Source organism: Etheostoma spectabile, chromosome 7 (assembly GCF_008692095.1).
Source record: "Etheostoma spectabile isolate EspeVRDwgs_2016 chromosome 7, UIUC_Espe_1.0, whole genome shotgun sequence".
NCBI classification, from domain to species: domain Eukaryota; kingdom Metazoa; phylum Chordata; class Actinopteri; order Perciformes; family Percidae; genus Etheostoma; species Etheostoma spectabile.
The window spans coordinates 19,532,036-19,559,085 of NC_045739.1; the positions used below are offsets into that span (position 1 = coordinate 19,532,036).

The 27,050-nt window shown below is 41.4% G+C and overlaps 1 protein-coding gene across 2 annotated transcripts in view; it reads left to right on the plus strand.

The window, feature by feature from the left end:
- Positions 1–18,171: 18,171 nt before the first annotated feature.
- The window catches only part of hdac7a (histone deacetylase 7a), a 66,222-nt gene continuing 57,343 nt past the window's right edge, over positions 18,172–27,050 (plus strand). For both annotated transcript variants that reach the window (XM_032520615.1, XM_032520613.1), the window contains exon 1: positions 18,172–18,475. Coding sequence is in view for 1 of the 2 variants with exons in the window: in XM_032520613.1 (XP_032376504.1) it covers positions 18,457–18,475 (19 nt within the window). In the remaining variant the exon portion in view is untranslated. The remainder of the gene's footprint in view (positions 18,476–27,050) is intronic.

The following is a 27,050-nucleotide window of genomic DNA, read 5'->3' on the forward strand; positions in this document are numbered from 1 at the left end:
CAGCTGAACTCAATGGCTGTCACTGGAATATGTGTGTGTGGGTTGGGAGGAATTCTGGAATAGGAAAAAAAACTCCTCCGCTCTGACTTCTTGCTTTGACCTGTGTTTAACATGCTGTCTGCTATGGCAATCTACTACTACTACTACTACTGCTGCTGCAATCATAGAAATTGTTCTTCTGCCGGGTGGGCGACCTGCTCAGATTGCATCAGTAGGGATGGTGGGCGAGTAAATTGTCTTGTTCACCCGGATCTTTACTGCCGCTAACCTGCTATGGTCTTTATAATACCTATGCTGATATTGGCCTTCATCTAGCATCTGCCATATATATGTGATGGAGGTTCTCCCTTGCTAAACCTTTGACCTCTGATCATTCTTTCTGCACAGAAAGGCGGTGAATGGGTATGGAAGCTTGCCTGGCAATGAGCTGTCACACCAGAAAAGATTTGTATCACTTTGGCTTTCCGTGGAGAGTTAATTGTAGTTAAACACTGAATATTTGCAATTATTCAACAGAAAAATCATCAAATGACATCCCTAACTCCAATATCTTATCCCCCTTTACATCATGTTTTTACTGTACCATAATCTAATTTGTTAAACAGGAAAAGGCAAACTCTTTTTATCCATTGTGCATTGTGCATACCATGGATACAGAAATACCATCCGATATGAAATCTGGCCTTACAATATCACGCACCTGAAGGATAGAAGAGGATCATACAGTATGCACATGGCTGTTATGCTCATTAATGGAGCATAACTTTTTTTTTTAACTCAGTTTATTTATTGCAGACAATCAGCAAAGACATACATGGAAAGATAACAAAAAACAATGGAAGGGGGGTGGGGGGAGGTGTGATCAATCTCTTCTTTTAGAACATTTTACAGTTAGACAGTTTATCCCTCTGGAGCCTCAAGTTGTGGGTTATGTCCTCCATTTTATAGAGCTCCCACACCACTGAAATGTTGGAACAGTGGGCTTCAAGAAATTCTAGAAACCTTTTAATACATTCTATTCATTTTTAATATTAAAGGGGCACTCCACAGGAGTGCACATGTTAGGGAGCAGTCTTTTGTGGAGATAAATATTTTGAATCTAAATGGACTAATCATTTTTAATGTGTGAAGGCGACACAGCCATGTCCAGTACAGTAGCGATAAAGTGATCATTTCCTGTTTCATCCTGCCTTGTCCTGTGATTGCCACTCACAATTGTGGAGGCAGATATGCAAGTGCGAACAGAAATTTAGTTGGAAACAAAAAGGGGATGTGTGTGGTTTGCAACTGTTGTCCTGTTAGTACGATGCAGAGAGATGTGTGGTTTACTAAGGGAGAAGTGTGATGCAGTGCCAGCCCGTCCTCACTCAGAAAACAACCATATGGGTCGATTGTGCAAGCAGCTCTTAACAACTTACAATTACGTTTCTATGGCGAACTCTCGTGGCTGTAGTAATTGTCACGAAAGCAAACGACTAAGTACGGTGACAGGTTAAAAGAGTGTCAAATTTCGGAAAGGAGGCAGGTTGGGTCTTGTCCAAGGTGAAACTAAAAATCAAAATTCCCTTTTTGAAATTAACCAATTTTCACGGATTAACAGATTAACAGATTTTGCAGTATGCAATCCAGTTTGCTATTCTGACCCACAATCCTCCGCGCAGCATACCTGTGTATGAGCAAGAGTGTCAAAGTTGAAGGTGCCATGTTGTAAAAAAAAGTAGTATGTCATAACTGCATGCAACAGTGCGTACTTTATAAGAGCAGCTGCAGCACATACTAAAAGTAAAACAAAATAGTGTGTGTTTTGGAACTGAGCTAGGATTTCCGTTGCCTAAATTTTACTGGTTCCATTTTACAAGACTTTCTATGTGTTTTAAAAACTAGGGCCGTTATTAATTAGAACTGTCACATGACTACGGTCACCTAGTTAAACGTAACCGTGCGGCAATAAATACGACATAGTTGTATGGGTCGTTTTGGGAGTCTTTGGAAATCGACCTATTTTTAGATTAGTTTAGTTTAGTTTATGCTCATGTTAAAAATGAAAAAAAAATTCACCTTCATTCATACGTTGTCATTAAATTTGTTTCTAATCAATACTGACCGAAAAGGTGTAGGTTGATGCATTTACGCATTACAACTACCCTTTTACATTCTATTTTATTATTTTTATATTTTGTTCTGTTTGTTTTTGTTTGATTCCCGTGGAATCTTATCAATCTTATTAAATGTATTATTATTTGTTTATGTTAAAATCATATTACATATTAACACATATCACGTGCACAAGAAATGAAATAAAATAAAATAAAACACATCCCCATTCATATACACATTGCCATGCATGCCTCTGTTTTATATTTGTTTAGAATCTTGTTTATGAGTAATATTTGTAATGTGTTAAACATATTCATTTTCTCAGCTAAAAGATATGCTTGTCTTTAAGAAATTAGGATGTGTTATCCAGTGAATAAACTGCCTTTTAATTGTAAAAACCCCAGGAAGATAACTTTTTAGTTTGAACAACATTAATGCTTACATCAAGTACTGTCTAGCACCCAGTTATTCAAATATTGTATCAACTGTCATATGATGATTGCTCTTGCTCACTTTTCTATAGTAAGTAGCCTGTAAGTGGTGTTATGTCCACATCGCCACTGACCCCAGCTTTCATCACTCAGTCGGTCACTTGGGTGTGGTTGGGGCTTTCACTGTGACTAATGGGATAAATGTGGAAATACACAAATATAAGATAAATGTATTCTGCACGAGAACACATTCACACATATAAAACTCCTTAAAGAGGAGGCTGCACAGGGCATTCACATGTGTTTGAAGAAATTCATATTCAAAACATTTTGGATTCTGTTTGATATACAAAGTGGTTGTGTGAAGGGTGCAGCGGTGATTGGAACCAGAAACCAGGAGAACATAGAATTAAAACACCTAGAATGAAGACACAGAGGGCATTGAAGACATAATGCGCTGCTCTTCAAGCTTTTTATGGTATCATAAAAGAATCATAAGCACACTGTGAGTTATAAAAGTCTTGTTGATGACAATTTATTATACCTATGGTAAGATTATTGTCTGACGTTTGATTAGGATTTTTAAAAAAACTACATGAAATATGCTTTTTATTTCATCACAGTGAATCTCAAGACTTGTTACCAAATATACGATTGCCAGTTTGTCAAGTTACCTACCTACCTACCTACCTAAGGCTATGTTCACATAGCCTTAGGTAGGCGTCTTTTTTCTAACCTTTAATCTGTTTTGCATAATAATCATATGGAGCAAACCATCTTTTTAAAGTTGAAAAAAGTTAAACTTTATAAAAACCAAAGAACTCCCTACGTCATGCGGTTTTGGTTAATAGGTTGACCAGATGTCTCCGGTTTCGGTGACCTGTCCCCGGCTGGAGCTTCCCTCAGAAATGTCCCTGGTTTCCTCTGTGACTGACAGACCTGAAATTTAATAAAACAAAGAAAACAATGACAACACGTATAGTCGCAAAACCAACCTCCTTTTGCAACTGCACGTGTCACCCCCTGCTGGAAGTCAGATAGAATGCATAGAGTTAAAGGCACTTCCGCATTTGCAGCACTTCGCCGAACCAAAGGGTTTGTCCATTACTATTTACAGTCAATGGTTTTATCTAGCGTTAGCAGTAGCACTGCTGCCTCTCTCTATTCATTCCTCTGTTTTATCTAGCACCGCTCCACATAGCACTCTTGGATACTGTAGCAGGATCTGTTGTTATAGCAACAAAAGATGCTCTCGGCTGCTTTTTGGAACCATACGCTGCCAGTGTTTTTTTTTCTTAACTACAAAAGCGCCCTGGTCAACTTTTTCTTGTTAAAAAAGATGCCAAGTGAGATCCTGTCATTCTTGAGGAAAATACAGATAAGAATTCAACATGTTGAGATTAATTTGAATGTACTTGAATCGCTTGAATCACTGGCTTTGAAAATTGTCTCACCCAATGTTTTCCTTTTAAGAAAAACTGGATTTTAACATCATTATAGTTTATTTTGTGTACACAGTTTCTCCAATCACTGAATTATTTGTTCAGCTGTTTTCACTATATATAATTAAGTGGAGAGCATTCTTGGAGTTCCTTTTTTTTCGCAGGTCAGTAGAAGGTCTCTGCTCTCCTGGTCAGAGGGTTAATGTGTTTTTAAAAGCACCTCAGACGCTGAATGTTTCGGTTAGACCTACTGCTGGACAGATTTATTTTTGAGGACGGATTTTTTACCAATTGTAATTTACCTTTCAATGCTATTCTTGTCAGAGTGGCAGATTAATAGAGGCGGTGTAGTTCTAATGGATTCTACAATCAGTTTAGCGTTCTAGCTGCATCAGATCCATCATTTCAGAGGTGGCGATTGGACCAGATGTGGATTAGGGCTCTCTGGTCTATATTGGTCTTAAACTACTCAGTGAATCCTGGCCCAGAGGATTGTAATTATGTGTGTGCCACAGCCACAGAGTCAAGGTCCCCCATCAAAGAGGAAATGACTTCATGAGACTCAGAGGCCTCTGTAGTGCCTAGGGGGGATGTCTGGTATGCAACACACACACATACACACACACACACACACACACCACACACACACACACACACCTGCAAACCTACAAATGTGCATAGCAGGCTGCCAAAAATGCACAATTGCAAGACACAAGTAAACACAACACTGTAAGAACTGCCATATAGTACTTTAAAGAAACACACACACACACACACACACACACACACACACACACACACACACACACTGGCCCAACACCTCCCAGGCGAGGTGCTATGTGTATTATTTATTTTAGCTAGCCTGTGTGCGAGTTAAAAATGGAATGTTTTATCTACATAAAACACTTCCTGTTTTGATGACTCTCTCACTGGGCTGTTCCCTCAGCTAAATAGTCTCAGAGAGCACCGCATAATAACGGTCTGACACAGAGAGAAAATGTGTGTGTTTGTGTCTACATAAACTGTGTACATTGACTCATGGTTATCCTCTTCATGTATGTGTTATTGCACATTTTCCCCACTAGTCTGTGGGCCCATGTGTACAGGAGGGTCTGTTTGGTTGTTCTTGCTTGTGTTGCTTGGTGGCCTTTTTGTGTGTGTGTGTGTGTGTGTGTGTGTGTGTGTGTGTGTGTGTGGTGTGTGTGTGTGTTGTGTGTGTGTGTGTGTGTGTGTGTGTGTGTGTGTGTGTGTGTGTGTGTGTGTTACCATGAGAACAGGAAGAAAGCACTGTGCTTCAATTAGGTTCTGGTTAGACACTGTTATGGAACCAAACTCATTTCCACTACATTTACATTCAGCAGATGCTCTGTTTTAGTGCATTTTATTTTCTCAAACCAAAGGTCAGAGCCCACATTTGGGCTGCTGGTCCCACTCCTGCTGGGCACCTAAGTGGGTCTCTTGAGTCAATAAAACAACAAAGACATGTTGCTACAGATGCATCTGCTTCAGAAATAACCTGGTCCTTTTATTAGATCCTCCCTCCCTCCTTCCGCAACAATTCTTTCATACCCCACACCTCCAGTTTGTAATCCATGCTTTCTATTGGAAAGTCTCAACTCCAAACTGACATAATTGCATCATCAGGGTTAATTTTGTCAAAATCTTCTTCTGAACAACATTTATCACGTTATTAACAAAATGAACACTCATAATCATAATACTAGGGTACGATAAAATCAGCTCTTCAACTTGCCATTACACCAAATGACATCTCTTCTCTCACAGTCATATTTATAAACCATGAAACCTCCTCTGTTTAAAAATGTGTAATTATTCCATTGTTATGATTAAAAAACAGACAATCATCTAATGGCAGAAATGTGATTTCTGGCCACATATCCCCTTGCTCTCCAGGCTATAGTCAAGACCACCTTCGTCGAGTCCAAGACAAGTCCAAGACCAGGACTAGTCGAGGCCAAGTCAAGAATGAGTCCAAAGAGGTTCGAGTCCAAGACAAGACCAAGTCCCAAAAAGGTTTGAGACCGAGACAAGGACAGAAAAGAACGTATTATGCACGACAGTATCGAGACAATCATTTTGGGTTATTTGTTGATATAAAAGCAAGAAAATTGTCACAACACCCAAGATTTGTAAGTATAGCCATTCCCCTTGATATCATATAATCTAATCTAAAGACATATGGTGGTGCATCATAAGAGCAGTGTTAGAACTGATACAAACACCAGTCCACTACTATTACTATAGTAGGTAGTAGGCTTGTACTGAGCCTTTGTGCAACTAAATGACAATATAGCTTCACTCCAGATGTAATGTAGAAAGGAAGTGACCAGATTTACAGAGTGTACCCCTATGGCTGGTTCATGCCTTCCCTAAAACATATTGTATTATATTGTTAATTAATTAATATTGTTAATTAATAGCAAAGAAAAACTTTGGTTAAACAACAATGAACTGGGTATAATTTAACATGTGTTCTTTTTATTTGAGACAAAGTACAGAATTTTAAAATAAATCCATCAAGAAGGTGTTTAGGGAAGGAGCAGGTTTGGTCACACACACAGACAAACATACACACACACACACATATACACACACACACGGAGCACAAGCCATATTTGGCAAGACCAGTGGCCGAGCCCGAGACAAGTCATATCCCAAATACCAGCGAGTCCGAGACCATAGAAAATCAGTCTTGACTCCGAACTTGAGACCAAGACCGATTTGAGTACTGCAACCCTGCTGCTCTCTATCTAAATCCCTCTCAAGTTTTTTAGACATTCTACTGACAAACCAAAGTAAACATAAACTCCCGCAGAGTGACGTGAGCTGCTGCAGACGAGAGCTGATTACATCTCTCACATTGACATCTGGCTCTGTGAAACTACAGGTGTTTCCAACAACTAAGTATTTGATCACACACACGCACCTCCCACCCACGGCCTTTAAACCACGAGCCCACCACTAAGACAAACCCACATCGACACTTACTGTAGAACTGTTGGATGTAGAGAGTGCACGGGGCTGCTGCCTGCTCTCATTATCTGCACACACAGACTTTTTTTTATCTTTCTGTCACTTGTCTTTCTCACCCACATCTCTTTTCTTTGTTGTCTCACACACATAAATACACAGACTTAGACAAACACTTCATATTTTTACTCTCTCAGCCCCTATACAACCACCCCCACACACACACACACACACACACACACACACACACACACACACACACACACTCTCTCTCTCCCTCTTCCCTTTCCCTCCCTTGTATGTAATCCCTGCAGCTGTTGCTCTTACTCACACTGCTGCCCCCTCCAGCCAAAACCTTGTGTTTATGTGTGTGTGTGTGCGCAGGCGGGCGGGCAGGCGAAAGAATTAAAGAAGATTCTCAATGAAGTAGGAGGGACAGAAAGAGTGAGGGTAAAATGAGAGGATGGGAGATGGAGAAGTGTAAGAAAAATTCCCCTCCAGTTTCCCCCTGAGAGAGCCTCCATCTTCCCTTTCTTCCCGACCCATTGTGTTCCCTTCTCACCTCCTTCCTCCGTCCATCCATCTCCACATCCTCGGCAAATACGGAGAGAGTGGAGGGTTTGGCTTTGTGCAAATAATGGCTAAATATATAACAGGGATGTTATATCTCTAAAGACGGCTGTGGTTAGGGTAACTGTTGGAGAACCGACTGATAAAGTAGAAATGTCTCCAAATGAAGATACAGTGATACAAGAAATCTCTTGTTTTTAGATCTCTTTTCAATTTTAGCTTCTTTCCTCTGCTTCATTAGTTTTTCTGCCCCAAATTAAGCAGAGCAAGTGACTATTTTCATTCAGTTTTGGGCAGATTGATTTTTTAGTAATCTCACATTGCCAGACCCTCCTTCACAGCGCTGCAAAGGAAGGTTTGGCTTGTCCACACAGAATTCCGTAATGGGAGAAAAACGTGAGCAACGGTGCCTCTGCAAAAACAGCCTCGGTTTTGGTGGAACGTGAAAAGTTGTTTCAATTGTGCAGATTGGACAGATAGTCTTGCTGTCTCGATTTACTCTGCAGAGATTTTGAAGGATGAATCTGCGAAAGGTCTGGCAACACGAGACTACAAGCATTGAGACACCAAATCCAGATATGCACCACCTTTATTTAGCCAAGTTCAGGTCACTGAGCTTGATCGCCATGGTGTCTTCACCACCTCTGATTCCAGCTGGTTACCAAAAAACTACTGTTCACCCCAGTTTTCTGGTGGTAAAAGCTACAAAAAAATGGTTACCAGGCTCAGAGTGTCACAGCATAATTTTCTGTCTGTGCATACTATAAATTACCCACAGTTGCCGGGACTGTAGTGACAGAGCTGCTACAGCATATAAACCTGTGTCATTTTAACGGACTATATCAAATTTGCAGGTCATATCCAGATGTCTAAATTCACACACCCTATCGCACAGCTGACCCTAAACGCACACCAGTTCATGCACATGCAGCAGCACACACTCATTTCTCATCTAGAGGATTTTAATCTGTTTGACACTTTGGTTTTATAAATACTCTGTGATCAGTCAGCTGTTAGATATCCTCTAAAGGTCATTAGTGTCCCTGTGGTGATATTTATTTATTATCTATGCATATGTGATATAACAATGGAAACTTCCTGTTTTTTTTTTAAAATAGTGATTGAGTTAATTTCATCCACTCTTGTTTATTTTGATGTTTTCTGAGCAAAGGATTGCGGGGGTAACTAGCTAAATTATGTATGTTCATTCACTTATTTCTGCTGTATGACTCTGTGGCTGGTATAAACAGTTTTAATGTGCTGGACAGAATGAAGCATCTGCGCTGCCTCCATGAAGCTTGTATACATCACTGGCAGCATCGTGTACACACTTATGTTTGGAGGAAACCAGGGTTTATTTACATTCAAGTTAGGCCGGGACAACAAGTCTTTTTTACACACACACTGAAATGTGTTTATACAGGCTGTGCACTCTTAATGATGTGCTATTGTTATCAGATTGGTCATCAGATCATCACAAGGTTACACAACTGGTACACAAGTGGTAATGTTGCTTTGCTTTCGAGTTTAGCACATTGGCACATTTGAATCTAGACTTGTGAATATTAACCATTTTTCCTGAGAGACATTTCTTTTTCTTGATGTTGTCAAGAGATAAATCCTGGATACGCCTCATTAGAGGTGTGTGAAATAGTGTGGCAGCTTTGCTGCCACGGCAACAGCACCCATGGGTGATTTGGACACATCCTCTGCTTCATAATTCACACTGTCAATCAAACAGTTAAGATGTCATATGCGCTATACATTCAGAGCAAATTCAGAGCCTGGTGTGTGTGTGTGTGTGTGTGTGTGTGTGTGTGTGTGTGTTGTGTGTGGTGTTGTGTTGGTGTGGTGTGTGTGTTGTGTGTGTGTGTGTGTGTGGTGTGTGTGGTGTTCACGGGCAGTGTGAAGAATACATGACCGTGTTGGAAGGCTGCTGTCACGAGGACAGAACCACACAAAAAACTCTGCATCCACACCAACACACACACATACACACACACACACACACACACACACACACACACTCTCTCTCTCTGTAAAATCCCCCAACATATGGATGCTATAAATTCAAACAGACCTATAAATTCTTGAGCAACACACTTCAATTTTTCAGTAGAATTGGTCTGACTCCTTTGGGTTTTATGCTGGTTTTCATAAGAAGTTAAAACCATAATTCTTTTCTAAAAGACAGCTGGCATGTTAAATCGACCATGATATTGACGAGCCGTACACTATGACTCCGGGGTTTCCTGCAGCCCTGTTACATTTTTGAGTGAAAACTGTGGGCAGCCTTTTTGGGCAGACTTTTTGTTCTAGCACTTTGTTAAAGAGAAAACATTAGCTTGTGAAATGTTATTTTTATGAATGATTATGTTCTTGACATTTCATTCTTTACTTATAACAACAAGAATGTACTGTGCAGATGTTATACCAAAAGCTCATATGTTTACATGCTCATTTATATATGTGCTCTGTGGGACTTCATTCAAAATTATGCAGACTTAAAACTACTGAAAAAAAAAGTTAGAAACTCAAAACAACTCACCCAGCCAAGGTTTCAGAAGCAAGACATTTTAAGGCCCTGCTTCCTATATTATGCAGTCTTTCAGCAACCGCTAATAAAAAAAGATGACAAAACAATGTGTGTTGCTGCACATCGGTTAGAAAGTGAGTGAGTGAGTGCTGGGAAGCCAGGGAGTATTGCATGTCATCTAACACTAACATTCTTTAAGTAGGTCAAGTAGAGAAGTGATTCCCAGCCTTTTCCATAAACCTACTGATGTAATGCTGACCTACAAAACAGCAGCAGCTGCTGGGATCAGGGGTCTGGACCCCATCTTATCCTCCTGCTCCTCCTCCTCTTTCTCCTGCTCCTTTGCTTTGTTTCACTTTATCTCTAAAATTCACCCATGTAACCTCTAGCCCTAACTAAAGCATTTCATCATTTCTCATCAGTACTGCTGTCGACAGAGTACCTTAATCCTACCCATAACCAATTAATTTGAGTTGCCCTAACCCTAACTATAATCATTGCTGTTTGCTTATCTAAACTTCACCTTTACCTGCATAGCTTCCCGGCAAACAAACAGGTTTGTTCTGCTTCAATACTTGACTCATGCAAGTGTGTTATTAGAGTGGCTAGGGATCTTGTGATTAACTGATTTCACTATTAACTGCGTTTTAAATGTCACGGTTAATTAATCAGAAAGCTCTGCTACACTGAGTGTTAACAGACTGCATGTTGTGTGTAGCAGTCTGTGCAGTTCTTGTTAAACCTCCTTGACAACGTGAACGTTCGCATGCGCAACCGCGCTACACGCATGAAATCAGACACCTGTCATCATCGTTGACTGTCAAAGTGATGTACAATTAAAAAGGTTGATAATTGATCATACAATCATTTTCAAAACATTAAAAACTGTTACTGTGTTGTTTCTGTTTCAAAAGGCAGCAATAAATAACACATTAAAATCTATAGTGATTTAATGTTGCACGCATGTGCATGGCTGTAAAAAAAAAAAAGATAGGCATTAGGTAGTAAGAGCCCTGCAATCCGAGCCTGCATTTTTTTCTCAGTATTCTGAGTACAGGCTCTATGGTCTGTAATGCTGAGGTAATAATTGCAAAAAGTAATAGCCTATTTATGCATCTCATGGACACAAAGCAACATAAGCATGTTGTCATGTTTTAATTTGATTGAACTTTGACAGACAAAATCATGATGGGATTGACCCCTCATTCAGGAAATATTGTTTGTTCATATTCTCGTTCTACTGTCTGACTGCACAGCAAAACAATACAAGGAGCAAAAGAGACGGAATGCTGTTTGGGGACAGTGGCATTGGTTACTCGCAGTAAACTGTTTGATAAAATACTGCATAAGGCTGTACAGGACTAGTGTTGTAAGCCCCCCAGCCATTTTCGCTCCTGCTGACATGTCTACAACCCTACCGGTGTTATTTCCTGTCCACAGGCCACACATGCTGTACAGCCTGCCCTAACTTATTGGAAGAGGTTGTTGGGCCATGTGGAGACTGAAGGGAAGACCTGCAGACTCAAGCTTTGATTCTCTTCTCGGACCTTATCTTGTAGTAAATTGTACAAACAAATCATTTTTTGTTTTTTCCAGGTGAAATTCAGATTTTTAATCAAGCTTAGGCCCCAAACTGCTGACGTGGTTCAGACTCGGGTCATGTTTTGGACAGAAACTATACAGGTTCATGTAGGGTTGGGCCTGATTGTTTTGGGCCCAATAATAGCTCTAATGCAGAAACTACCCAGGGCTGAATGAAAATACTTCCCCACCTTTGTTTTTAGATACCGTGTGTGTGTACCAAACCTACAGCCTTGTTCTCTGATGTTTTTATGTCATCGTCTATTATTCATAAGGTAGGAATTGGGTCTTCAGGGTGTCAAATGCTTTTACTTAATAAAATTATAATTTTTTGTCCAAAATTAAGCCCGGACCCCTGCTGAATTTTCCCTGATGTCCCAGCTTTAATCACTGTTGCCAAATTAAATCTGATCTCTTTCCCAGAAAATGTCATCAACATGTGTAAGCTCACAGTTTTCTCCAGCAGTGTCAATTCTACAGTACATGACCGACTGAATATATTAATTATATATACATTTTTTTACCTTCATGTGAACATACATGTCTTACTGTATCTGATTTGATTTACTGGAATCTCATGTTTACCCTGTATCCTGAGAAGCAGCTCATCTGAGTCCATTTAAGTTAATATGATGAAAATATTTAAAGTTACATGTAGGACAGTCTCACATTGACCTTCCTCCACAGCACTGCGAAAGAGGGTCTGGCTAGTCTACACAGCATTCTGGGATGGGGAAAAAAAACGTTGGTTTATTGGCATTTCTTTAAACCAATCACAATCGCCTTGGGACGGAGTAGTGGTGCCTCTGGGCGGCGCTAAGCGTCGGAGAGAGCCACGGTGCCGCTGCAAAATAGCCACCGAAAGGAACTTGTTTTGATGGAACATGTGTACGTTCAAAGGTTGTTTAAGTTGTAACAACAGAAAACTCAGATTGGACAGATAGTCTAGCTAGCTGTCTGGAATTACCCTGCTGAGATCTGAGGAGCAGTTAACCATAGTCCTCATAAATCCGCAGGAGTTTAAAATTCCAACACAAAGAAAGCGGAAGGTAACGGATATCCAAACGAAAAGAGCGTGAGGAATTTCCAGCAGCACCAGAGCAATCCCGGAAGTGTAACATTGTGGATATAGACTACATATAGGATAATTAATTTTCTCCAAAAGGACACTATTAATACATGTTCTTTATGAATGGGGATAAATAATCTTAAAGGCTGTAAGTGTACTGTATGAACATCATTACGCTGTGATGTGAATAGTGAATTGTTCTGAACACTCAAGCCTTGGCCTGGTGTTTCTTCTCCTGACAGCGGGACTGATTAGTGAGGCCTAGCAGACAAGGCTGGTAACCAAAACAGAGGAGGGGATTGACGTGGAAACACACAACACAACACAGCGCACTCACTTAGCAATCGCTGTGCATCACACCCACATCTGCAGATATCTTTCCGTGTGTGAGTGGGAGACGGCGAGTGTGAACTGGAGTTTAGTTGGAGAAAATGACAGAAAAGGTATGTGGTGGTTTGTGTGTGCGTGGTTAAGACAAAGATTTATGTGTCTGTGGTTTGTTGAGATTGTAAAGAAGTCAGCGGGTCTGCTAGTTTGATTCCTAGCAGTGACAGGAATCACCTCATCATCAGGATACCTACCCTCCTTTAACAAGAGTATTTGATCCGCTGCTCTGCCCATCAGAAACAACAAGTCGCCCGGCTGCTCTCCTGCCTTTTAGTTTAGATTTAGCATTCTCCACTGTGAAGTATGCTTGTGTGATCACACTGTGTAGGATTACAATGCATGACCCCCTGAATGGGAGCCGGCTCTCGCTGTGCCAGGCTCTGCTCACTGTATGCTAACCAAGGACCCGCTATGTGCCCTGTGTGTGTGTGTGTGTGTGTGTGTGTGTGTGTGTGTGTGTGTGTGTAGCTACCCACCCTTCCAGAGGGACCTCGCCCTTGTATTCAGTCATTTTAATGATAAACATGTTCTCTGCTTTTGGACACACACACTTTCTTCGTTTTTAATTCACGCACACTCCCATATTTACTCATATTCACACACACACACACACACACACACACACACACACACACACACACACATACACGGGTATGGGCACACACGCCTCATGATTGCAATGCATTTGACAGTGACGCACAGCATTGTTTTATTTGGCCGAAATGAGACTCAGATGTGTTAAAAGAGTCTGATAAACAACCTGCAGCAAGCCAGCCTCTTCATCAGGCTGCCTTACACAGAATCAGTGGAAAAGCCTGCAGATCCAAACTCTTACTTCAAATTAAAGCAATGATTTTTATTAAAATATTTCATCCCCGGGATCCAAATGAGCATTGAGTGTCTTACTGTGGGACCCAGGAATTTTCTGGTGGGACCTGCCAGAAGAAGGTTTTGGAAACCTGGGAGGGGAACGTGACAAAGTCAGACCAACAACTGATTCTAATCATATAACTGATGCAGCTCTGGATTTGGCATCTCCACCCTAATTTAAGTGATTTTTGACTCATCACACAACGTTTTCTTTGTAAGCTGTAAGAGAAACCTCCACAGAGAGAGCTCCAAACCTCCGAGAGAGAAAACAAGTTTAGCTTTAATTAGTGTTTGCTGCTTTCACAACTGGACTGTAAAGCTATGTGTTGGTGTAATTAAACAAATACTGCTGGATGGTTTTCATTCCCAGCTCATATGACTATTCAATACTCTCTATACTTAACTTGTCACAAGAGAGCCTGCATAAATATAAAGCTCATTCAGCTAAACAGTGATCTGTCATAATACCAAACCAAACATTCTCAGTCATTTTCTATTCAAGGTAAAAAGACACAACTTGTACTCTACCATGATGCTATTATAGAGACATTTTAAGTATATTGGCAACAACAACAAAGCTTTTTTCCAGCCTACTTGTGCAAAAGTAGACTGCACTGGAACTTTCAACACGGTCTCACGGCAGTTAATGAAATGGTCACGTTATTTTTAATCTATTGATTTGTGTACGCGGATACGTTTATCTTGTTTTTGTCGTGCGCTGGGACACGATCCACGGCCTCTGGGGGATGCAACTACGGTGGTCGACAGGGGCAAACGCAACTTAAGAAATCCCATGCAAATAGACTTAACACGAGCAAAGAAAGAAAACAACTTCATTAATTTGACAACACGTGCAGCATTTAGCAAACACGCTGCAAACACACAACACAACCAAATACATGAATGCACTGCAAATATGGAAACACTGCAAAAAGAAAAGCAGAAAGAAAAACGCAGCATCCAGATTACACAATGGAAGTTCTCCAGGCCTCTAGGGGGAGCGCTAAGTGGAATAGCTTGATTTCCAACCCCAAGTAGAGAAAGAGAGAGGGTGAAACGGTGTGCAACTGCTTTGAGATCAATATAGGGAAGGACTTGGACCACAAGAAAAGGCGCAATATTTTGAGAAATTACTATTTAATGGCGGTTCCGATCCCTAGGAGTTGGGTCCCTCTTCTTGGATCCATGACAACCCAGTGATTTGTCCTTCAGTTGCGTTTCTCCATATGGTCAACTATCTGGTTTCCTCACCGAGCCTATACACAGCGGCACACCTTAAATCATACAAAGGTTTGGAGGCCTATGACCAGATGGTGTGTGGATGGGTGAGGGAGATGCAGTACCAAGTCATTAACGATCGTTGTGTTGTAAAGGACAAAGTAATGCAATAATGTCTTTGATCAACCTAACCTTAACTGTATGACATCATTGTGATACCTTAGGTGTAGCCAAGTGACTCACGATCTTTTTTTATTTTTTATTTCAAAGAGCCCCAGTTTGCTATCTACACTGTACATTACCAGTGAGTTTGAGCTTTACCAACCACAAACGCCTCCTTTACTCTGATAACTTCTGGAATTCCTCTCCCTGGTTTTTAATGACTTTTGGAAGTCGAAAATATTCCAAATGTTTTTCTCAGTCTGACCTATTGATACAACCTAAAACAATAAAATAATTAACCATTTTACCATATTTTAGCCATATTACATGAGAGGGTTTAATTTCAAGATCCAAACTTGCATTACTCAAGTGTAGGCTCATGTGTAATATTGTGATTATACAACAAAAATAAGTGATAATCAAGCTCCATTCATATTGTGGAGAAATTTGGTCTTGAAATAAATACAGACAGGATTTCTAGTCCCTCCCTGTAAATCAGTCAATTTGAGCTATAACTTTGTAGAGACCATGGGATTATCAAACTGACTTAATCACGCTCCCCACACAAAATTAAACGCCACACGAGGGAGCAGCGGCGGTGTCCGGGACACAATCAGTGGTCTCTGGGGGGCGCCACAACGGGGAAATTAAACGTCACAAGTGGGAGACGCGCAACACCAACAGGACAGGATTTTTGGCTTTTCATATTACTTTTTACCATAGTCTTGCTGTAATTACAAAAGACGCTTTCTTTCGAAATACATTAGTTTACAATTCGTTCTCACCACCATGAAATAAACAACAGGAACGTATCTGTGTACAATAGTTTCAATAGTTTATGAAACATGACCATTTCACGAACTGCCGTGAGACTGGGTTGTAACTTTACAGTATGTGCAAGACATTTGTAGCTATAGTAATTTAAACCGTTTTGTTTTATATTGGTCACACTGTCTCATTTTCATCTAAAATATAAATGAAGGCCAATGAGAGTTGAAGCTTTGATTTACATGTCATGGTGCTTTTTGACCACAAGTGCCTGGTGAGTCTGATTTTAATTGTTTTCTCTCTTTTGTTTTTATGATTTAAGAACAGGAGAAAAAAGTAATTTTTTCAGGATGGTATTTTTTATTGTAAAACTCATTTAAGTGCACCACTAGCCGCGTTATACATATGACTAAAATCTAGTTTTAATTTCTTCATGCACTTTAAACAAAAGGTACATGTGTTGTTTGTTAGCAAGTTCTGTTACTGTCATGGCTTTCTTTTGGCTAGAAATATACTTTAATCGGCTCTAAGACATAGCGTAGTGGTGCACTTTAGCCTGTATTCTGCGAAAGGGGGGACAAAAAACCACTGGCTTGTTCATGCTATATTTCTTCTAAACCAATCACAATTATCCTGGGCGGCGCAAATGTCTGGCTTTATCCCAGCAATTTACATCTGTTGAGGCAGACGACATCACGTTAAATCTGTTTTTCTTCTTCTACTATAGCACTACCAGTGGTCAAACTCTCCACAAGGTACTTGTCAAATTTTCCCAGAGAGAGGAGGAAGAGAGCTGATTGGATCCAACAGAAGCATGTGGTCAAAACTTGGGATGAAGCAATTTGATTGAGTTGAGTTCAAGTCTTACATCACTCTCATAAACAACAATAGGTACAACTTGTGGGCCTACTGCACGTCAAGCTGAAATATGTTGCTTTACCAGATACACCTGCTCACAGCACCCCTGACTCAGTGTTTTGGCACTCCAGCAGATGAAGTTTTACTTCCAACACAAAATGGCCAGAAACCTCAAGAACTACACAACTACACAACTACAAAAAGAACTACGGGATTGACCAACAACCTTTTATTACAGTCCGTTTTTGTGCAGAAAGCTTGTTCCCTTCAATAACTGCTTAATCAGTTCCTCCTTATGCACTCACACACACACACACACACACACACACACACACACATACATACAAAGGCTGACCCCGAGGGGAGGAAATTGAATTAGCAGGGTGTAATGCAGCTTCTTGTGTGTTTAATCAGAGCAGGCTCAGAATACAGGGCCATTGTAAGTCACTGTGGTTGGACTCGGAGAGCCAGCGACTGCTGAGAGACGCAGCCCTTATCACTGGATATGATTACAGCTGGGGGAATGCGTGTGTGTGTGTGTGAGTGTGGTGGTAAGATTTGTGTGGGAGTCATGGGCTGACTGATTGCACTGAGAATGTGCGTTTACAAGTGAGTATGACAGTAATTTAGAGAAATGTTGAGATGGTAATAAGTGCCGAAACAAAGCTCCTAGATTTTGCATATACACAAATAACACCAACATGTCTGACATTCATCACCATTAACCCACCAGATTTTTTTTCCGGATTTGGGTATTTTTTTATATCCTGTGGTAACAAAACAAAACAAGCCTTTTCTGCTTGTTGTTTCCACTATCATTGTTCGCCGCAGGCAGCAGGCTGGGTTTTCCACCGTGGATGTCATTGTTTTTCACTGTCTGTTAATTATTTTTGTGCTGGTATTTTGCCTTCTCCTGATATAGTGTTTCCTGCTATTGTCTTTTTGTACCAGGCTGGCTGCCTCTGGACTTGAGCCAGCCAGTCCCTCCTGCCTCAAAATACACACAAACACACACACACACACACACACACACACACACACACACACACATCAATGCCCATGAATACACACACGTACACTCTGGCCTCCCTCTTCTCTCCCTTCCTCCTCTTGGCACTTGAGAGAAAACACAAGAAGTCAGTGATATGGCAAACCAACTGTGTGTGTGTGTGTGTGTGTGTCTGTGTGTGTGTGTGAAGGAGAGTCCGCCAGTCAGTTCAGAGGGGTTAATCTCTCTCTCTCTCCCGCTCTCTCTCTCTCTCCCTCGATCTCTCCCTCCCTCTGTTGCCTTTTGTTGCGGCCCCTCACTTTCTCAACACTTGGACAGAGGGAACTGATACTGTGCCTGTGTGTGTATGTGTGTGTGTGTGTGTGTGTTTGTGTGTAGTTTAGGTGTCCTCACCATTCTCAATCTCTTTGGACTGAACTGTACGTGAACATGACTGACGGGACTTTCTAACACACTCCTCGTGCTGAATGTTCACACTACAGAATGGTAAGGCAGCACTCTGATTTGGAAAATTGTTTTCATTTCATTTCATGCCGAGTGTGTTTAGGTTTGCAGATGGATGGGTCTGTGTGAAAATGCCACTTTGCGTGTGTGTGCATGTGGGAAAAGGGAAATGCTGTATGGAATGCAACAGGTCATTTGGAAATGTGGGTTTTGTTTCTTTATTTGTGTGAGCTTAAATTTCCTGTTATCAAGATGTGGAGACATTTAAAGATGTGAAACACTTCTCTGCACTTTCCTTTGCTCCCCATTTCACTTCTGCTCCTTATCCCCCTCTGCTCACCCGGCCCAAAGTTACTCAAGTTACCAGCTTCCTCCTGTTGTTATGAGCCCCGTGGTTTCTCTGCAGCACTCTGAGGGCGCTCCCACGCTCTCCCAAAAAGAAAGAAAGGGAAGAAAACAGGGATAACCATTTCAGAGCCACAAAAGAAGTGGGAGAAGCATGCTTGATTTCATCCGTGTCTCCTCTTGGTATCTACATGCACGCTTTTGTCCCTTCAACATTAAGCAACTTGGAAAAATGTCTCTGCCTTTTCCATGTCTTGTTGGCTACTTTTGTTTTCTGGACAAAAGTTTTCTCTTTTCTTCAGAGGTGGTGGGTTGGCTGAGGTGGTGAGAAAATTGGAAACAGAGCCACCCACAGTGGAAGTGAGTCAGCCCGGCATTTAGTGGTGTGTTGACTTTGGAAATGGCAGGGATTGGGGGGGGGGGGGGGGGGGTTGCTGGTGTTATGGGGACAGATGAAATTGTCAGAAAAACGTGTTCATATTTTCTGCTGACAGTCCCAGAATTCCTGCAAAGTTGGAGCTGTGATGTGTACTGTACAGCAGGCATTAAAGGAAAGAAGAAGAGATTAACATAGGGGAGATGGGAGGAGAGGTAGAAGCCAGAGGCTGTTTATAAAGGGAGGGAGCGGCTTGTGTCCATCTGGGACAATCCCAAGTGCTGAAAGCTTCCCCACCCTGATCCCAAACAACTCTTTCCCCCTTCTCTCCCTCTGTCTTTCTTGTTGTCTTTCTCTTGCTCCTTCACAATAAATTGCAAGCCGGTACATTTCATGATTGCAACCTGCAAAATGTACTCAACTTGCATTTGTTCTTTTTACAGACACATGCTGCATACTTTCCTAACAATCTTTGTCACTCTCTGTCACTTTTCTCTTCTCTCCTTGCCTGTGGCTCATCTGTATCTGCCATTTTGCAATACAAAAAAGAACTAGGGAGTCTTTTCATCCACATTCCACTATGTAATTTTGTCTTCTACGTGGCCTGCAACATACAGGGCAATTGAAATCCGTATGATTTAAACTATAGAATAGTCTATAAATAGACTATAAATAGCATCACCCTAGCTGCTAGTTTGATCTCCAACAATCCTACTGATATGCAACCAAGTGTTTTGGATTGTTTCATATTTATGTTTTAAGAAGCACACACATGCATGTCAGATGCTATGTTTCTTTGCAGTTCAACAAATCTGCAGTAGACATTTTAAACATGTTCTAAAATACTAAATAAAAACCAACTGGTGCACACAGCCATATCTGCCTCCAGTCCTTTGTCTAACCTGCTTGACCATCCTCTGTCTCCTTCTCCTCTTCCTCTTCCCTACTCCCTCCTCCCTCCCTCCCTCCCTGCCTTCCTCCCTCCGCATTGCCTGTGTATCCAGTGATAAGGGGACAGTGCCGGTAGCACTTCCTCTCGCTACAGGAAGCAGGAAGTGTTGATTTCCACTCTGGGCAAGCTCTACGCTCTGTCCGCTGGGAACCTCGTGCACACACACTGAAATGTAAGCAGCACACACTCCCAGACATGCTGTGCAGTGACACATAGACATAGAAGTGCATGTGCTCTGTGTGTGTCACCTGCCTGCAGACAATGCCTCCACTATATCTTTGCTGCCTGATGGTTCTCATGGGAAGCAGTTGACTCGGTGTCTCTTTGACCTCAGGGTTGGATTGCAGGTCAGAGGATGATTGGCTAATTATTCCTCTAATCACAGCAAATGTTTTGTTAGCACCTTCTTTGGCCATGCAGGCCGTGGGTGGCGCTGTTGAGCTTAAAAAAACACAAACAGCCATTCATCAGCTAATGGATTCCAGTTATACTCCCGGGTGGGAGGGGTGTGTTTTAGAGAGAGAGACAGAGAAAGAGAGAAGGTCAGAGAGAGGGAGGGAGGCTGGGAGGCTGGGGAGGGAAGACCAAGAAAAGCGAGTCCAAAGCTGCCTTGTGAATTTTTTTACTCCTGATTGTGTCAGGATTTTTATGATCATGGTGACGGTTTCCTTGTGTGTGATTTTCTAGTTTGTACTACCAAAGTTGAGACATCATCATCACTCAATTTGGAAATTTGCTATAACGATATGTTCAGTATCCTGAAACAAGGCAACATTTGGCAGAATACACCAGTATCACACAGAAAATTACACTTTAAATAAAGAAACATGCCAACAAATACTCTTAGGCTCATTGATTTTATTTTCATTTGTTCCATGACAGTATTAGGAGGGTATTCTTTTCCAGGTTATGACGCACATGAACTGCACCATGATCAGAAAAAACAAGTAAAATTTTAGTAGAGGGAACATTCTTTAACATAACAGGAATAAGCAAAGAAGAATGTTGAGTGTCAAAAGAGAACAAGGAGTAACAAGGTTGCAAGGAAAGTGACAAAGAGGACATTTTTCAAAACACACTTTTGTTCAGCTTTTTCTGCCTGTGGGTTCTTATTGAACATACCTTGTGTGGTGAAAGAGGAGTCAGTGACAAGATAACAGATCAAAGTAGGTGAAAGTAGTGGGTGTAGTCCTGTGTCACTGACAAACTGTAATACATGCATATAGTTAGTGTGATCTACAGTTCCCAGATGGTCAATAAGTAAACTGAAATGGTTATTTTTACCAGGGATTTGAATGTGTGCTAAAAGTAGATATATGTTAATACTTTGCAATAAAAGGCCATCAGGTCATTTAGACCAGCACTGACAGGTAAATTGCAATATGAAGCTGTTTGTCTTGGTATTAATGCATAAGCCACGCAATTGCCACAACTTGTTTTATCAATGATGCAGCTTACTAAAACTCATGACGGACAGGTGTTAGGAGCAACAAAAGGAAAAGATGTCTGTGATTAACAATATATTTACTATTGTTTGGACAAATTTTAGGATGAGATAATGCATCTTCCAGAACCCATACATTTGCCTTGATTTGTCTGTTTTAAATCAAATCAAATACCAACATTTTAACATGCTACTAGAAGGATGATTTTCCACATCAATACATCTGTTGATTATGTATTTTTTTAAAGAATCATTTATCTATAAAATATCAGAAAATAGTAAAAAATGTAAATCATAGTTTCTCAAAACCCAGGATGGTGTCATCAAATGTTGAGTTTTGATCAACTTAAAGTTTAAAATCAAAAGAAATGTAGTTTTCAATAAAGTTGTAAAGTAAAGCACAGGAAGCACATTTTCACGTTTGAGATTTTGGAAGCTGGAACTATCACATGTTTGGCATTTTGACTTGAAAATTGCATATTTGATCATCAGGATGGTTACAAAGTTAAGATGAGTAAAAAAAGAACTAGACAAAATGACTCATCCTTAAATTTGACTTTACTTTAAAGGAAATACTTTTCTAGTTATTGCTTATAGGGCAAATGCTGTAAGATAAAAGAATATACACTGTATGAGGACAGAGAAGAAGGCTGGCACTAGATTGAGTGGGTGCAGACAAAGAAACAAAGAGGAAAAGTAGTAGTAGAGAAAATTAAAGTGACACCTGTGAGTGTGACAGAGGAGTGAGGATGGAGTGAAAGCAAAGGGGCCCTGGCAAACCTGAAAGAATACAAAGATATTTGGGGCGATAAGGAAACGTTGGTGATGTGATCCTAAACTATGAGTGGGTCAGGGGTCAAGAGGGTTGAGGAGGTCAGAGTGGCCAAGCAGCTCTACTTAGAACAGGATATCCTGCAAGGAAAACCCATCTGTCTCTCTCTTACTCGTTCCGTTTCTTAAATTCCCACAGAGGGCACAGCGGAGCGGAGAGGTGTAACCTTTCACTCAAAATACCATAGAAAACACAAGTTCCCAACTGGGAAGCTTCACTTTCATCAATCATCGGTGACAGAGACAGATAGAAGATATGCAAGCCTTATGTGTCTTGACCTGGACCAACCAAGAGTGTATTAAGTGTTTGTAAAGAACAGCTGCACGTTCGTTCCATCCTGTGCTGACGATTGTTGCTGTTTTACAACAGCCAAGATCAATTTCCCTGCTAGGACAATACAGTTTATCTTACTTTTTCTCATCTTAGCCAGACAGACAGTGTGTGAAAATTATGACACATCCCAATTTTATTTTAAATAATACTCTTGTGGCCGGGTTAGCTCAGCTGGTAGAGCAGACGCACACATGTAGAGGTTTACTCCTTGACACAACGGCAGCGGGTTCAACTTCAACCTGCATTCCCTCTCTCTCTCTCCCCTTTCATGTCTTTATCTGTCCTGTGGAAATAAAGGCCTAAAATGCCCCAAAAAATAATCTAAAAAATAAAAAATACAACTCTTGAAGGCTTAATGTTAATATCAGTGTGCTGGACCCTGGAAAAATACCACCATCCAATTATGGTGTTAAAAAAATGGACCCCAAACTTCCCTTACCCGAGCCACATTAACCAGCTCCGACTGGGGGATTGTGAGGCGTTCCTAGGGTGAAGATATAATCCCTCCACCTAGACCTGGGTCTTCCCCGAGGCCTTCTCCCAGCTGGACGTGCCTGGAACACCTCCCTAGGGAGGCGCCCAGGGGGCATCCTCACCAGATGTCCAAATCCCCCTCAACTGGCATCTTTCAGCGCAAATGAGCATTGACTCTACTCCGAGTTCCTCTCGGATGACTGTGCTTCTCACCCTATGTCTAAGGGAGATGCCAGCCACCCTCTTGAGGAAACCCATTTCAGCCGCTTGTACCCTGGATCTCTTTTATTTGGTCATAACCCACGCTTTGGTCATATAGAGATTGGATGGCCCTGAGAAGGGACCCCCTCACCCCATACTCCAGCAGCACCTCCAACAATTATCCTCCTGCTCCTTGGGGACCCGATCATACGCCTTTTCCACAAAACACATGTAGACCAGATGGGCATACTCCTCCAGGATATTTGCAAGAGTGAAAAGCTGGTCTGTTGTTCCAAGACCAACTATCGGCTGAACCCTCCTTTCCAGCACCTTGGAGTAGTCTTAAACACGGAGGCTGAGAAGTGTGAAATCCCTGTAATTGACACACACTCTCTGGACCCCCTTTTTGAACAGGGGAACCACCACCCCGGTCTGCCACTCCTTAGATACTGTCCCAAACATACATGGAATGTTGAGAGAATTGATGACAATCCCCCATCATCCCCTCCTCTGCCTGTAACATAGAGGAGGGTGTGTAAGTTGGATTTAGGAGTTCCTCAAAGGGCTCCACAGTTGAGGTCAACAGCGTCCCATCCTTACTGTACACAGCTTGGATGGTTCCCTATTTTCCCCCTCCTGAGGTGCCGAACGGTCCTTCTCCACGTCTTCTCCGAACTTCTCCCACACCCGCTGCTTTGCCTCTTTAATGATGGAGGCTGCAACCCTTTAGGCTCGTTGATTCCCTGTAACTGCCTCCGGAGTCCTCTGGGATAACACATCCAGGAAAGACTCCTTCTTCAGTCGAGGGTTACCACCCTTTGAGGCACCTAAGACCCTGAGACCACAGCTCCCCGCCAAAGCTTCAGCAAAGTAAGCTTTGAACATTGTTCACTCTGGTTCAATGTCCCCAAAGAGCTGTTCTTTGAAAGCCTGTCTGACAGGGGCCTCCTCCAGACCTTCTCAGTTCACCCACACTATCCGTTTGGGCTTACCTGGTCTGTCCACAGTCTTCCCCCACCTCCTGAACCAACTCACCACCAGATGCAACATTTAGCATTATCCTAAAATGATGTTGCCTGTGGTTCAGGTTGGGGTTACAGGTTTGCCTAAAGTTTTCAGAGCCTCTGATGTAAGGCCTCCTCCCAGCTGGACGTACCTGAAACACCTCCCTAGGTAGTGCAACCAGGAGGCATCCTTACCAGATGCCCAAGGCAAGGCAAGGCAAGGCAGCTTTATTTGTATAGCACATTTCAGCAACAGGGCAATTCAAAGTGCTTTACACAAAATCATTAAAACAGATAAAACACAAGTACAAACAGTTAAAAATCATAAGCATTAAAAACCAATAAAACACATGAATAGACAGTTAAAAACAAAATAGAAACATTAGGACACATAAAACACAAGAATAAAAGTTACAGTGCAGCATAAGAAATTTAAAGAAATGAGCAATCATTTAAAGAAAGGCAGCATCAAAAAGAAAGGTCTTCAGCCCTGATTTAAAAGAACACACATACAAAACCACATTGACTTGCTCCTTTCAACGCGAAGGAGCAGAGGCTCTACTCTAAGCTTCTCACAGATGACTGAGCTTCTCAGCCTATCTCTGAGGGAGACAGCAGCCACCCTCTTAAGGAAACCCATTTTGGCCGCTTGTACCCTCGATCTTGTTCTTTAGGTCATGACCCAACCTTCATGACCATAGGTGAGGGTAGGAACAAAAATTGACTGGTAGATTAAGAGCTTTTCCTTTTGGCTCAGCTCTCTTTTCATCACAACAGTGCGATAAATTGAATGTAATACCACACCCGCTGCGCCAATTCTCCGACCAATCTCCTGCTTCATTGTCCCCTCACTTGCAAACATGACCCCAAGGTATTTGAACTTCTTCACTTGGGGTAAGGACTCATTCCCTATGTAGTGTATCCCAAGTTATAACAAATCAGAATGATTAAACACACACACTATATAGCTCAGAATGATTTTACTGGAGACACAAGTGCACAACAACATGCTTTGCTTATTTAACTGCAATTACATTTGTTTAAAAATCTCTAACCTAGCAGGATGACAGGTTACTAAAACTGTCCAGTAAACAAGCTACTTGTGAGTCCATGTGACTTTTGATTACAAGCCCTGCTTCACTTGTAATTGGTGATCCATAAGCTAAACAAACGGACAACGTGGTTTGGACCAAAGAAAAATATCTGTGGGTGTGACAGGGTCCTATAAAATGGGAAAAAGAAGCAGGAGGAGAATATAGCCCGGTGTGTGCAAAATATCACTGTCATCAGATTTTCAGAAGAAAAAATAAATACTTATTAAAAATGTTTGAACATTACATTTTTATAAAGGATACAAGTGTGTCCTGAATTCACACTGTGAATAAGCCAACCCTGAGTGTTCTCAATAAACATTTGATTTATTTGAGACCAAGTCACTGTATTCTGTGAACACTGTACAACAGTTTGAAACTTTAAAGTACAGGAGAGGGCCTTAAATGGCCAAAGCCAAAAGAATTGAAAAAGGTAAAATGTGAAAATAGAGCCAGAACAAACTGGACGGAACAGACACTGAATTTTGCAGTCTTCTAAACTGTAAGTACAGTCACTAAGTACTGTAACTACCAAGTACTTTAGGGTTAGGCCTAACCTTGCCTACCCGGGCTTGGGAAGCAGACACATTTTGTGCTTGACAAACAGGAGCATTTCTGCTCTCTTTGTACCGATGCAGCTCACAAGGTAGGTGAATTTAAACCAGGTCTGAGTTGAAAACGCATCCTATTGTCATGTAAGGTCCATGTTCATGTTGCACAGACCTTTGCATTGCATTTTGTGTCTATTAAAAGGCACAAAAGCACTCTTTAAATTATGCCCCCATAATTGCCGTTTTAGCTAACTGGGAGCTATGGGCATTAGCTGCAGAAGCTCCATTTTGCTAGCATCGATTTGGCTTGTTTTTTTCTTTTGGCAGGTCTTGAATAGTATTAGTTATCAAGATTACCGTAAAAATTGGCCGGAGGTATCCAGGCCTACCTGTATGCAAGCCAAGGAAGTCTTATAACACGGCCCTCTTCATGCGCTTGTGCAAAAACAAACATCTTCTTCTTAATATTATTATTACTGCCCTTAACAGGTCAGATTTAGATCTAAATTCTCACACACACTCACATCTAAGCCTACCCACACGTCAAATACACAGGAATGATTCACATTGGCCCTATGCTGACATCTGAATGATACCAATGTGTAAAAAATTGACCATATTGGCCGATGTTATATTGGCGGCCGATATATCGTGCACCACTAGTGTCAGACAAACAGAAAGAATTCAACCTACTTATGTTTCCCTCTTGTGAGAAGCTTTATGTTTCCCCTTGTTCAACCGTTAAGACAACCTTCATGTCATTATTCTCTCCATACACTCAATCATATACTCGGTTTGATATTCTCACATTCAAGTGGGTGATATTTTCCGTATGGGACATTAACTTATTGTTTTTCCTACCTATGGTTTATAGTGATACAAGTGAGAGACCGAGAGAAAGAGAGAGAGCGAAGGATTGAAAGCGAGAAATGGGGAATGAGAGTGTAGAGCTATTTTTGGCCTGTCTGGGTGTTCCCACACACACACACACACACACACACACACACACACACA